The 13,139-nt window shown below is 40.8% G+C and overlaps 1 protein-coding gene across 5 annotated transcripts in view; it reads left to right on the top strand.

Moving 5' to 3' along the window:
* Positions 1-13,139, top strand: part of RIMS1 (regulating synaptic membrane exocytosis 1) — a 364,447-nt gene that overhangs the window by 205,101 nt on the left and 146,207 nt on the right. For all 5 annotated transcript variants that reach the window (XM_068425045.1, XM_068425021.1, XM_068425036.1 and 2 more), the window contains 3 exons: positions 6,687-6,754; positions 7,485-7,595; positions 9,742-9,841. In XM_068425045.1, the coding sequence (XP_068281146.1) occupies positions 6,687-6,754; positions 7,485-7,595; positions 9,742-9,841 (279 nt within the window). The remainder of the gene's footprint in view (positions 1-6,686; positions 6,755-7,484; positions 7,596-9,741; positions 9,842-13,139) is intronic.

Below are 13,139 nucleotides of genomic sequence, written 5' to 3'. Positions count from 1 at the left end.
CCTTATTGCAGTCTACAACTACCTGAAGGGAGGTTGTAGTGAAGTGGGAGTTGGCCTCTTCCCCCGGGCAACTAGAGATAGGACAAGAGGACACAGCCTCAAGCTTCGCCAGGGGAGGTTCAGGTTGGACATCAGGAAGAATTTCTTTTCAGAAAGGGTTATTAGACATTGGAATGGGCTGCCCAGGGAGGTGGTGGAATCACCATCTCTGAATGTGTTTAAGAAAAGACTGGACATGGCACTTAGTGCCATGGTCTAGTTGACATGGTGGTGTCAGGGCAACGGTTGGACTCGATGATCCCTGAGGTCTCTTCCAACCTGGTTGATTCTGTGATTCTGTGATTCTGTGAAATAGTCAGTTCTGGGGTATGGCAGTGCAAGAATGGCATAAATAGGTATTAAAGAAGCAGCGATGACTTAGGATGATCAAGGAGGAATTATTTTGTACTTAACTGCAGATGTCAAGACCCTTGTGTCAATGTTGGTGGCATAAAATATTTTTTAAGCTCATTTGCGGATTTTGTTCCTTTATGTTTTAATTTGTGTGTTCTGTTCTATGAGTGTTTATGAATGTGGATTAACTGACACTTTCCATTGTAAAACCCTTTTTACAGCTGTAGATTCAACCAAAAGTTTTGCAAGCCAGTGGTCTGTTTCATACTGAGTTTTAATGGAAATTTAAAAATTTAGTCATTTTTCAAGAATGTGGACTTTTCTCTTTTTTCTGCTCAATTCATGCATTTTTGCAGCTTTTAAAATATTCACCAAATTGCAGACCTGTCATTTCTAGTCAAGAAGTTTTATTTGAAAGCTACCTTTATGCATTCCCAGCATATCATCTATGCTCCAACTCAATACAGCTCCGTTTGCAGTGCAATTCCTGCTCTCAGCTTCTGACAGCAGAGAGCAAAAGGACCATGGCCATGGCCAGCCACAGTGGATGTAGCTGGTGGCTTGGAATTTACCAAAGAGCAGAACAGACAGGAGCGTTGAAAGGGACAGAAAGCGAAAGGTTTATGTGTGGGGAGGAGGGGAGTTGTGAGGATGGAACTTAGTATCGAGGGGTGTGAGGGCAAGGAGAGGTTAAAATACACAACGTAAAGAGAGGACACCAAAGCCAGAAGCAGATGGAGGCAGAATCATAGAATCGTAGAATGGTTTGGGTTGGAAGGTATCTTAAAGATCACCTAGTTCCAACCCCCCTGCCACAGGCAGGGACACCCTTCCACTAGACCAGGTTGCTCAAAGCCCCATCCAGCATGGCCTTAAACACAGCCAGGGAGGGGGCATCCACAACTTCTCTGGACAACCTGTTCCAGTGTCTCAGTACTACTAGAAGATGGATGATGTCAGCAAAATGGACAGGGAAGAAAGGCAGCAAAGGTTAGCTAGTTGGTGAGGAGGGAAGATTAGTAGGTAGGAGCCAAGGCAGAAGACCTATGAGAGAAACTTGCTACAGCAGGAACTTAGTGGGGAAGGATGCTAGCTGCATAAATCAGGTGGTCATAGATATGCAATAACCAGGAGGAAGAGAAGCAAGGAAACTTGGACTCAGAAGCTGAAGCTGGGGAAGGAAGAAAGGAGAGCAGGGAGCAATGGGGACAAAAGCAAAAATGTCTCTGAGCACTTGGACACGCACCTCTGCATGCTCAAGCTGACATTTATTCCTGCCTGAACGTTTCTCTATTGCTGAGCAAATAGCTGTGAAACATGGAGGCAAATTGTGTTGTGTTTTGCCTGTGGCAGGCTGGCTCGCACAGAAGAGAGTTGCTTTTGGTGTCACTGTTGAGTCCATTACTGAATATTGGAGAGCTCTGTGCCACAGGTCCCAGCTTCCTGCCAGTACTTGGGGTGGGAATCTGATTCATGAATTTGTTGTTCTTGTTGCAGTTTTGAAGTCTATAAAGGTGTAAGGAATGATGCTAAAAATAAAACTGAAAGATCTTTAACGTGTAATTAAACTGTCCAAAATTGCAGGACTGCAGTAGCTAATGCAACCGCAAACTGCCTTGCGTGGTTATGCATATGATAATAATAACCTGTTTAAAAATAGTCTTGTGCTTATGATCATGTAGATGGTAAGCTATTACAGATTTTATGGATTAGAAAGAGTGGTTGTATTTCATAATCAGCATCTAAATATTGGTAGAAAAAGAGTCAAAAATAATAAACTCTTCATGTAAATGTATTTTTTTTTTCTTGCTAGAAGCATGCTTTGTTTGGGCTTCTGTGGGATGCCTGTGTGCTAGTAAGAGTAGTGATCTAACAGTAGTATTAGAGAGATGTGTTTTCTAAAATAAGATAGTGAAGTTGTATTGCTTGAAGTGTTCAGGAAAGACAGGCCGCTAAGGAGAGGTGGTGGAGTTGCTCTTTATGTGAGTGAGCAGCTAGAATGTATTGAGTTCTGTCCAGGGGCAGATCAGGAGCGAGTTGAGAGTTTGTGTGTGCGAATTAAGGGGCAGGCTGGCAGGGGTGATACTGTTGTGGGTGTCTATTACAGGCCACCGGATCAGGATGAGGAGGGTGATGAGGCCTTCTACAGGCAGCTGAGAGCAGTCTCTCAATTACAGGGCCTGGTTGTCATGGGGGATTTCAACTACCCTGATATTTGCTGGGAGGCCTACTCAGCCAGCCATCCTCAGTCCAGGAGGTTCCTCCAGTGCATTGATGATAACTTTCTGATGCAAATGGTGGATGAGCCAACTAGGAGAGGAGCGCTGCTGGATCTTATCCTCACTAACAAGGAGGGTCTGGTTGAAGAGGTGAAGGTTGAGGGCAGCCTTGGTTGTAGTGACCATGAGATGGTAGAGTTCAGGATCTCATGTGGCAGGAACAGAATAGCTAGCAGAATCGCAACCCTGAACTTCAGGAGGGCCAACTTTGGCCTTTTGAAGCAATTGCTAGGGGAAATCCCATGGGACAGGGTACTAGAAGGTAAGGGGGCCCAAGATAGTTGGTTAGCATTCAAGGACTGCTTCTTCCGAGCTCAAGATCAGAGCATCCCAGCAGGTAGGAAGTGAAGGAAGGGTAGCAGGAGACCTGCATGGTTAAACAGGGAACTGCTGGGCAAACTCAAGTGGAAGAAGAGGGTGTACAGATCATGGAAGGAGGGGCTGGCCACTTGGGAGGAATATAAGTCTGTTGTCAGAGGATGTAGGGAGGCAACTAGGAAAGCTAAGGCCTCCTTGGAATTAAACCTTGCAAGAGAGGTCAAGGACAACAGAAAGGGCTTCTTCAAATACATTGCAGGTAAAGCCAACACTAGAGGCAATGTAGGCCCACTGATGAATGAGGTGGGGGCCCTGAAGACAAAGGATAAAAAGAAGGTGGAGTTACTGAATGCCTTCTTTGCCTCTGTCTATACTGTTGGAGGCTGTCCTGAGGAGCCCCGGACCCCTGAGGCCTCAGAAGAAGTCAGGATAGAGGAGGAATCTGTCTTGGTTGATGAGGGCTGGGTCAGGGACCAATTAAGCAATCTGGACGTCCATAAATCCATGGGCCCTGATGGGATGCACCCGCGGGTGCTGAGGGAGCTGGCGGAAGTCATTGCTAGGCCACTCTCCATCATCTTTGCTAAGTCATGGGCAACGGGAGAGGTGCCTGAGGACTGGAGGAAAGCGAATGTCACTCCAGTCTTCAAAAAGGGCAAGAAGGAGGACCCGAGTAACTATAGACCGGTCAGCCTCACCTCCATCCCCAGAAAGGTGATGGAACAACTTGTTCTTGGTGCTGTCTCTAGGCACATCAAGGATAGGGGGATCATTAGGGGCACTCAGCATGGCTTCACCAACGGGAAGTCATGCTCAACCAACTTGATAGCCTTTTATGAGGATGTTACCCGGTGGATAGAAGATGGTAAAGCTGTGGATGTGGTCTATCTCGATTTCAGTAAAGCATTTGACACGGTCTCCCACAGCATCCTCGCAGCTAAACTGAGGAAGTGTGGTCTGGACGATCGGGTAGTGAGGTGGATTGTGAACTGGCTGAAGGAAAGAAGCCAGAGAGTGGTGGTCAATGGGACAGAGTCCAGTTGGAGGCCTGTGTCTAGCGGAGTCCCTCAAGGGTCGGTACTGGGACCAGTTCTATTCAATATATTCATTAATGACTTGGATGAGGGATTAGAGTGCACTGTCAGCAAGTTCGCTGATGACGCAAAACTGTGAGGAGTGGCTGACGCGCCGGAAGGCTGCGCAGCCATTCAGAGAGACCTGGACAGGCTGGAGAGTTGGGTGGGGAGAAATTTAATGAAATATAACAAGGGCAAGTGTAGAGTCCTGCATCTGGGCAAGAACAACCCCATGTACCAGTACAAGTTGGGGGCAGAGCTGTTGGAGACCAGCGTAGGGGAAAGGGTCCTGGGGTCCTAGTGGACAGCAGGATGACCATGAGCCAGCAATGTGCCCTTGTGGCCAAGAAGGCCAATGGCATCCTGGGGTGTATTAGAAGGGGTGTGGTCAGCAGGTCGAGAGAGGTTCTCCTCCCCCTCTACTCTGCCCTGGTGAGGCCGCATCTGGAATATTGTGTCCAGTTCTGGGCCCCTCAGTTCAAGAAGGACAGGGAACTGCTAGAGGGAGTCCAGCGCAGAGCCACGAAGATGATTAAGGGAGTGGAACATCTCCCTTATGAGGAGAGGCTGAGGGAGCTGGGTCTCTTTAGCTTGGAGAAGAGGAGACTGAGGGGTGACCTCATTAATGTTTCTAAATATGTAAAGGGCAAGTGTCCTGAGGATGGAGCCAGGCTCTTCTCAGTGACATCCCTTGACAGGACAAGGGGCAATGGGTGCAAGCTGGAACACAGGAGGTTCCACATAAATATGAAGAAAAACTTCTTTACGGTGAGGGTGACCGAACACTGGAACAGGCTGCCCAGAGAGGTTGTGGAGTCTCCTTCTCTGGAGACATTCAAAATCCGCCTGAACGCGTTCCTGTGTGATATGGTCTAGGCAATCCTGCCCCGGCAGGGGGATTGGACTAGATGATCTTTCGAGGTCCCTTCCAATCCCTAACATTCTGTGATTCTGTACATAATAAATAAAATACATTTACTGAAGACACAGAGCATATCAAAAGTGCAGAAGATGTCGTCAGTAAGTATCTGACTTTAACGATAAAGTAGGTTTTTTACTTGATGGCTTTTAAGTGATCAGTAAAGAGTTTGTAGGAACATTGTTAAGAAAGTGTATGAAGAGTTGTTCCATAACAAAAACTAACTCTGGGATGCAATAATTTAAAGACTTGAAAAAAACCCCACTTATAAATTCAAAAAGCAGTATTATTAAACTGTTCCACTAACATATTTCAAATGACCAAGGTTCTCTGCCTAAGTGAGGGTGAAAAATGCCTGGAGGGCAGCTAGGGATATAAACCTCAGTGAGAGGTGACTATTTCCTTCAGGGTCTAAAACTGACCTCTGAAGTGGTAGTTTAGATTTTGGTTTGGTGGGGTTTTTTTTTGTTCGTGTGTTTAAAGGCATTGTAAGCTAAATGGCAGAATCATCTACTTTTTCTCAGATAAAATTCAAAAATACCTCTTGGTTATTTCAGATCAAGCTTTTATATACTACTGTTACTGCAAGAGAGCATTAGAAAGAGTTGTCATTCTCATTTCTAGTGACACTGCTCATTTTTGTTAATACACTGTCAATGACCAAAGGGATGAAATAATGCCAAGGTTCAGATATTCTTGCCTGCATCAATCTCCTGTGTCTTTCCCAATATCATCTGCACCTTTCCTCTTGGTAAAGAAAATTGCTCTGCCTGATATTCTTCCTCTTGCAATTCCTGCCTCGTCCTTTTTCTTCTTGGAGTGCACAGTTACATTAGTCCTCTGTCACAGACAACTGTCAGTGAAATTGGTAGTGTTTTGCTACCAACTCAACCTTCTATAGCTGTACTATATTAAGTCAAACTGTGGTTTCCTTAGTTTTCCATAAATTTATATATACTCTCTGTGGTGTTACACTCTGCTGCCTTTTCTCCCAAGCCCTTCCCACGGTTCCCCTCCTTGGCCTGATGGGTTCATGGCTTCCAGGCTACTGTAATTCATAGGTTTATTCTTGATGTACATAGTATGTAAGTTTGTCCCAAGCCAAACGAAAGATTGCAACCTCGTATCTGCTGTTGGCACTGTTGCTCTGTTTGTGTGGCTGTGTTGCCTGGTGCTCTGTTACCCTTTACCAGCTCCTGTGCCTCTCTGTCTCTAAGGTACCCATTGTCACAGTATTGATCAACTACTTGGCAGATCCTTGAGTGTGGTTGATTCTTCTGTCCTTAACTATAGTGAAGTTCCAATTTTGTGGAGTATTCTCTCTTGTGTCATGATTAGCTGTAGTCCTGTGTGTTTGTTAGGGAGATGGTGGGACGAAGAGGGCTGTGAATGCGGTGCATTGGGGTTCATTCTCAGAAGATATTGGGCAAGTGAAAAACAGATGGAGTGCACAACTGATTCTGAGGTGCAATTCGTGAAAAAGCAGAGGTTCAAATAAATGCATTGTTACATGGTTTTGTTTTTATATTATTAGGCTATATTGTTTTCAAATTGATATAAGTTAATTTGAATCATCATACAGGTTTTGTATTTGCTTCATCAAACTATTGCACATTAAAATTCATGTGTGCGTAAGTAATCATTCATACATCTTTCTCTGTTTGAGAGATTACACATTTCTTTCTATTCATATTCTTCTAGGTGACTTGGATTATTACTGGCTGGATCCTGCCACGTGGCACAGCAGGGAGACATCCCCTATTAGTTCGGTAAGAAATAGCGAAAAAGAGGTTTATAAGTATGAATTAAAATGTTTGCTGATTATGTCAGCTCAGCATGGATATTTTGTTGTAAAAAATTATTCTATACAAATTACATGAAAATTCAGTTTAGTGGATCATGGAAATTGAAATCAGAAAGAAATTTTCATCAAAATGTATACTAGTAAAATTGCCTGAATTTTAACTTGAATTTAATTCTTTTATAGACATGATACTAGATTTCACTACCCACCACAAAAGCAGCTGTGAGTGTGATGCTGCTCTGGGAGAGATGAGTGACTTTTTCTATTGACTTGGAGTGGGAAAGGATCATTTGTTTTTTTATTATATAGTGAACCCATATAGCAGAGCTGTATAACGTGTATTATTCTAAAGAACAGAATTATGAATGCACTTCTTCGGGTCATGGAATTTAAAAGTAAATGTTTAATTTTATTACCTAAGATATGTCTTATATGTTTAATTGTATTGAACTTTGTATTATAATTCTACGTGAAGACTTAGTGCTGCTATTTTTTTACAGTAGGCATAAATATTTAATGAAACCAGAGTCCAACAGATATAATAATAGAAAGCTTGGGTGTAGTATGTAACACATCTGAAGGATGTTTGTGTCTACCATGACATGATGTAGAAATTTTATTGGTTTATAAGTATGCATCTAAATACAGGAAGATGGTCGCACTTCTTTAATTGCACTGTGTGTTTTTTTTAACAGCATCCAGTAACGTGGCAGCCTTCTAAAGAGGGAGATCGCTTAATTGGGCGTGTTATTCTTAACAAGAGAACAACCATGCCAAAAGAGTCAGGTGCATTATTGGGGCTCAAAGTAAGTATTACATGGTTTATGTGGTAAATGAAAGAAACTTCCACTGACCTTAGACCTAGAGGTCAAAGACTAAATAAGAGGACTCTCCAATTATATGGGCATTTGACAAAAATATATTCCTCATTTTTAGTACGTTTTGAAAGTTATACAGATAAATTATCCTTCTATGCCGTCTTCCGCTCATCCATGGCAAAGGAGCTGAATTGTTTTGATTAAAAAGTGTTTGTTTATTCAGCTTCCTGTCTACAAGACAGACTGCACATTGCAATGCACTGATGGAGTCCTGCCTTTTCTAGCTCTACTATTTGTGTTTCAGTCAAGTACTTCATCTCATAGTCCACATACATAAACGTTATCCAGATGCAAATGTTTATAAGGTCAGTGTTTAAAATCCACACAGCCTTTCAGAAATAGAAATTTTGTAGAATGAAACTAAACATTTATGCAAAAATTTGCAAAAAATCTTTTAAAGCATAGTGGAGATTATATTAAATGTAATTCCAGTTAACCTTCTACCCCAAAATTAAGACATTGGCAACACTGTTCAGTTGATTTAAATCCCTAAATTAGTCTTTTGTAGTGGCCTTTAAGGTTTGTGTCCCTAAATTGCTGGAACACTTAAAAGAGAGCGAGCATTACTTCCCAAGATGGTGGGGAGTACAGTGTACCGGTTCAAGAATTTCTCTGTCCAGGTATATTTTTAACTATATGGAGCTCCAAAGATGACTGGGAGAATTTAATTTGTGTGTCTTCCTCTCTCCATTGAGAACAACAGAAACAATGCAAAATATGAAACATTCCCATCCACTTAGAACTGAGTCTGCTTCAAAGGGCACTGACACTGAACCGCTCCTTGCATGTAGTTGTCTGATAGTTCGATCTCTTGCTTGTGATGGAGATGTGGGTTGTTAGTTTTACTCATCCTGATGGGAGTTAAATCAGGAAAGAACCTTGTGAACTTGATAATGGCATGTCCTGGGTAAGAGCCATTTATCCACCTTGAAGTGAGATAGTGTGGCATGAGAATACAGAAGATGAGAACAGCTTCACGCTACTAAATGTCTAGTAGTCTGTAGCACAAGGCCAATTTTTGTTGGCAGTAAGCAAGGTTTTTTTACTGTATGAGAAAAAAGGTTGGTCCTAGTAGGAAATGTAGATTGGAGAGCTTCTCTTCAATTTTTCAAGTTTCATTTTTGTATTATATGAACTAAGGTCCCCACTGATAAGTTTAACACATTATCTTGTGACAACCTTGTTGACAGGTAGGCTTCTGGATCTTCTTGGATATATATCTGTATTAAAGCTCCTACTAGTTATTGTGATTGCAACATGGGGAAATAATACCTAATGAACCAGTCTTCCACTGTTTCATTTTATTATAAAATTCCTCCCAGGATATTCCTGACCAAAAAAAAAAACCTGACTGGAGAGAGTAAGATAGAGAATAATAGCAAGTCAGCAAGACTACATTTTCTTGTTTTATATTTTATTAAAAATCTAATCTCTTGAGGGCACCTTTTTTTGCCTGATTTTCCTGATCTCTGTATTATTCAGTCATCTTCACAAATAGCTCTCTTCAGTTCTGTTTAACAAAAGCCAGAAGTTGCTTTTTTGTCCTGTCATGTGCTTGGATGAGAGGGCCTGGGATTTAGCAGTAGCAATATTCTTGTGAACTATTTGCCCATGTTCCATAGTAGTGTATTTGCTAACTTTTTAATTGTTGTACCAATTGCATTTTGGGACTTGTCATACATTTGGTTTGATATGCACTTGCAATTTAAACTTAAGAACATGACAGGTATGTATTTGCAAAAGTATTTTTCTTGGTTATTTATTAAGGAACATTCTTTCTGCAAAAAATATAGATAGTTAGCAACCTGCGTAAGATTGATTAGTCAAACACATTAAAAGGAATATCAATTTTATTCATTCTATGTCAGCTGTACTTCTTTTAAGTAGATCTGGCCTTTTTGTATCTTTAACTGTGTCTTTAAGCCTCTGTAAAGCCCAAACTGACAATAGATTTGCTTATGCATATTTTAAGTTTAATTTTAAAAATAATGTAAAAACTGAACTGTTTATATATTTATGCTTGGTATGATGTATGGTTTGTGGCTCGGAAACTCACAAATTTATAATTAACCAGGTTGTTGGAGGAAAAATGACAGAATTAGGACGACTCGGTGCCTTCATTACTAAAGTGAAGAAAGGTAGCTTGGCTGATGTGGTGGGACATCTCAGAGCAGGTAAATCAATCAGTTGCACACAAAATATATTGTCTTTTAATTATGGCTTTTTGTAATGCAGTTGTTAATTTATAATAGCATTGGTCATGCGATATGCTAATATTTTTTAAATAGAGGACCATACTGTAAAGTTATTATGGAACGCCAGAGTTGCCTACATTTTTAATTTATTATTAACTCCAGTTGCTTGGCTGTGTGAGCAAACTACAAGACACTCCTGATCAGTGCTGGTGTCAGGACTGAGTGTCACTGGTAAATTTTTGCTTGCTAGCTCAGGAGCTGCTTGTTACACTCTATAGAAGCAATGCAAACATTTTTTAAAACTGTTTCATTGTGGCAAACAAAACTCACTACAGTTACTTTACTTGCACTATAGACTCACCTGAAGAATGATGCCCTGTGTACACAATGGACTTTATTAGTGCTTCTTTCAATGTGAATTGTTACAAATAAAAATGGAAAACAACCCAAGAAAATGATCTTAAAATATTTCATTTATATAAGATGTATATACTGCACTTACAAATAAGTGGCTGTGCTGTTGGCACTTTTCAAGCTTCTAAATGAAGCGAGGACTATGCACAGCAGTTGGTTTTCAAAATTACTTTTCAGTGGTTTGTATTTTTACAATGGCTCTAAGCAACTACTTTCCAAGTGTGGTCTTAGCAAACCAAAGTCTATGCAATGCCTTCTTAGGAATCCAGGAACTCCGATGGCAACTTATATGAATTTAGGATAATTGCATGAAGCAAATAGTAATAAAGAAGTAGAAAAGATGATGAGTCTCTAAAAATATTCTACTTTGTTTTGGCATTTGTTAATATTTTTTTTACCTAGTCAATATCCATGGGGTTGATAATGCCAATTATTATAGTTGTTTATAGATTTTTAACTGCAGATTATAATTACAGAAAATGTTTCCACTAATCTTGAACTATTTGGCCTGAAATACTACATTTCTAATGTCTGCTCTAGGTTGTTTTTTAAGTCAAAGCTATTTTTAATTACTAAAAATATTTTTAGAGCCAAAATAATTACACAGAAAAAATACATTGTTTTGCACATGTGTTCAATGAATGAAAGACTATTCATCCTATTGTATGGGACTAAAACAAAATGAATGAAAGACTATTCATCCTATTGTATGGGACAAAAAAAGCATGGATGAGTCCTTGCTGTTAGAAAAACACACTTTTTCATCTTTATGGAAAACCTCAAAAATTTGGCTAGTTGATAAATCTTTGAGTGATTGTACAAACCTCATAAATTTTAACAAAGGCAAATATGAAGTCTTGCATCAGGAACAGAATTACCCAATGCAACAGTAAGCACTGGGAGTCAATCAGCTAGAAAGCAGCCTGGCAGAAAAGAGTCTGGAGGTGCTGGAGGACAGTGAGTTGAACATGAGTCAGCAAAGTGCTCTTGCAGTGAATGCCAATCAAGTACAGGGCTGTATTAGCAGGATTGTCGCCAGCAGGTTGAGGGAGGTGGTTGTTACTCTCCATTAAGTGCTTATGAGGCTGTATCTGGAGTACTGTGTCCAGTCTGGGTTCCTTTAGTGCAAGGCAGATACTGACAAACTGGACCAGGTTGGGCACAGAAAATTGATTAGCGGTCTAGAGCATGTGGTGTACAAGAAGTGGAGAGAACTGGTTTTGTTCAGACTGGCAAAGAAAAGACTATGGGAGGGTCTAATTCTTGTTTTTACCTGGCTAGTGGGAGGCTGTAGAGAACCCAGAGCCTGACTGTTCTCAGAGGTGCACACTGATCACACAAGAAGCAGTGTGTACAAGCTGGAATGAGGGAGATCCTGTTTGTGAAATTCTTTTTTTCTTGTATCTAGTGAGGATAGCTAATGCTTGGAACAGGTTGCCCAGAGGAGATGTTGCATATCCTTCCTTTGAGATACTCAAATCTCATCTGGTCAAATCCCTGAGCAACCTGGTCTTCCTTTGATGTTGGCCCTACTTTGAGCAGAGGTTGCAACTAGCTGACCCCTGGAGTTATATCCCAATCCAAATTGCTATTTCAGAAATCAATATAAAAAAAAATCAGAGATTTGCAGCGTAAGTCTGAAAACTTTCTATCTGTGCTGAACATGCATCAGTAAGTCGGGGTAGAATTCCTTTCCAGAGGCATCTGAGAGATCCTGGGATATATGCCTCACCAGCAGAAGTGGATCCATAAGGATGCAGGTGTCCTGTAGGTTCTGCCAGCCAGCTTTGTGCAGATATCTTGGTTATCCTAAACACCTACAGTGTAAGGTGTCTTAACAGCTCCTTGACTGACTGACAGCTCTGGGCTACTACAGTGGGACTTAAGACCATCTCACTTCAATTTGTAGCAGTATAGCACAGGATCAAAGAATGGTTGAGGTGGGTAGGGACTTCTGAGATCTCTAGTCCAACCCCACTGCTTAAGCAGGGTCAGCTAGAGCAGGTTGCACACGACTGTGTCCAGTTGGGTTTTGCATATGTCCAACTTTTGAGGATCTAGGTAGTGTTTTCCTGTTTCCATGCCTGTTACTGAGAGCAGAAATCAGAATGTAAGCCTTATAGACAGCATCTTAGATGAAAGAGACAATGTAAGAGGGCTTGGCTGGTCAAAAAGATGAAGAACTGGACAAGCTGAGCAGAAGATGGATGATGGTGATCTGGTTAGAACTAGCAGAAGTGCCATTTCACACAAATCTCCATTTGGATCTAGTTTTCAGTAAGAATAATTGGAGCCACTTCTGGTAATTTAGCATTCTGACTATGATCTTATGTTTAATGATCTTATGTTTAATCATCTTAGCAATTCTTTTTTTTTTTAATTGTTTGATCTCCCAGTGACTCTCAAAAAGCTCCCATAGTCCTCTAAAATAGTAATAAAGACACCTTGCATGTTCCTCTTCAGGATTCTCAACCACGTTGTACCTATTTTGTCTTCAAAATGTGATAGATTCATTGCTGTGTAAATTAGGTTTAAATTGTGATTTTTAGTGTTATAAATTTAGCATATGTCCCTGTCGGTTTTTACTATTAAGTTATAACTACTGCAAAGCTGGCCACATCTTGTTCCTTTTAATGCCTGGGATGCTTTTGTAAGTTAAGCCAATTACTCTCTAAAGAAATTAAATTTTAATTAGGGAAAAACAACATGTTAGTTTATAACAGTTGTTAGCTTTCGAATACAGTCCAAATTGCAGAAGAAACTGAGTGTATTTTCACTGAGTTGTATAAATTTTAAATGAAGTTCCTAGGCAATATCTAATTCTTGTTCCCCCCGACATAAGATTATGTAATAAATATATGAA

This window comes from Nyctibius grandis, chromosome 1, assembly GCF_013368605.1.
Source record: "Nyctibius grandis isolate bNycGra1 chromosome 1, bNycGra1.pri, whole genome shotgun sequence".
In the NCBI taxonomy this organism is placed as follows: domain Eukaryota; kingdom Metazoa; phylum Chordata; class Aves; order Nyctibiiformes; family Nyctibiidae; genus Nyctibius; species Nyctibius grandis.
The sequence above is the reverse complement of the archived record's forward strand: the minus strand, read 5'-3'. Positions and strand labels throughout refer to the sequence as shown.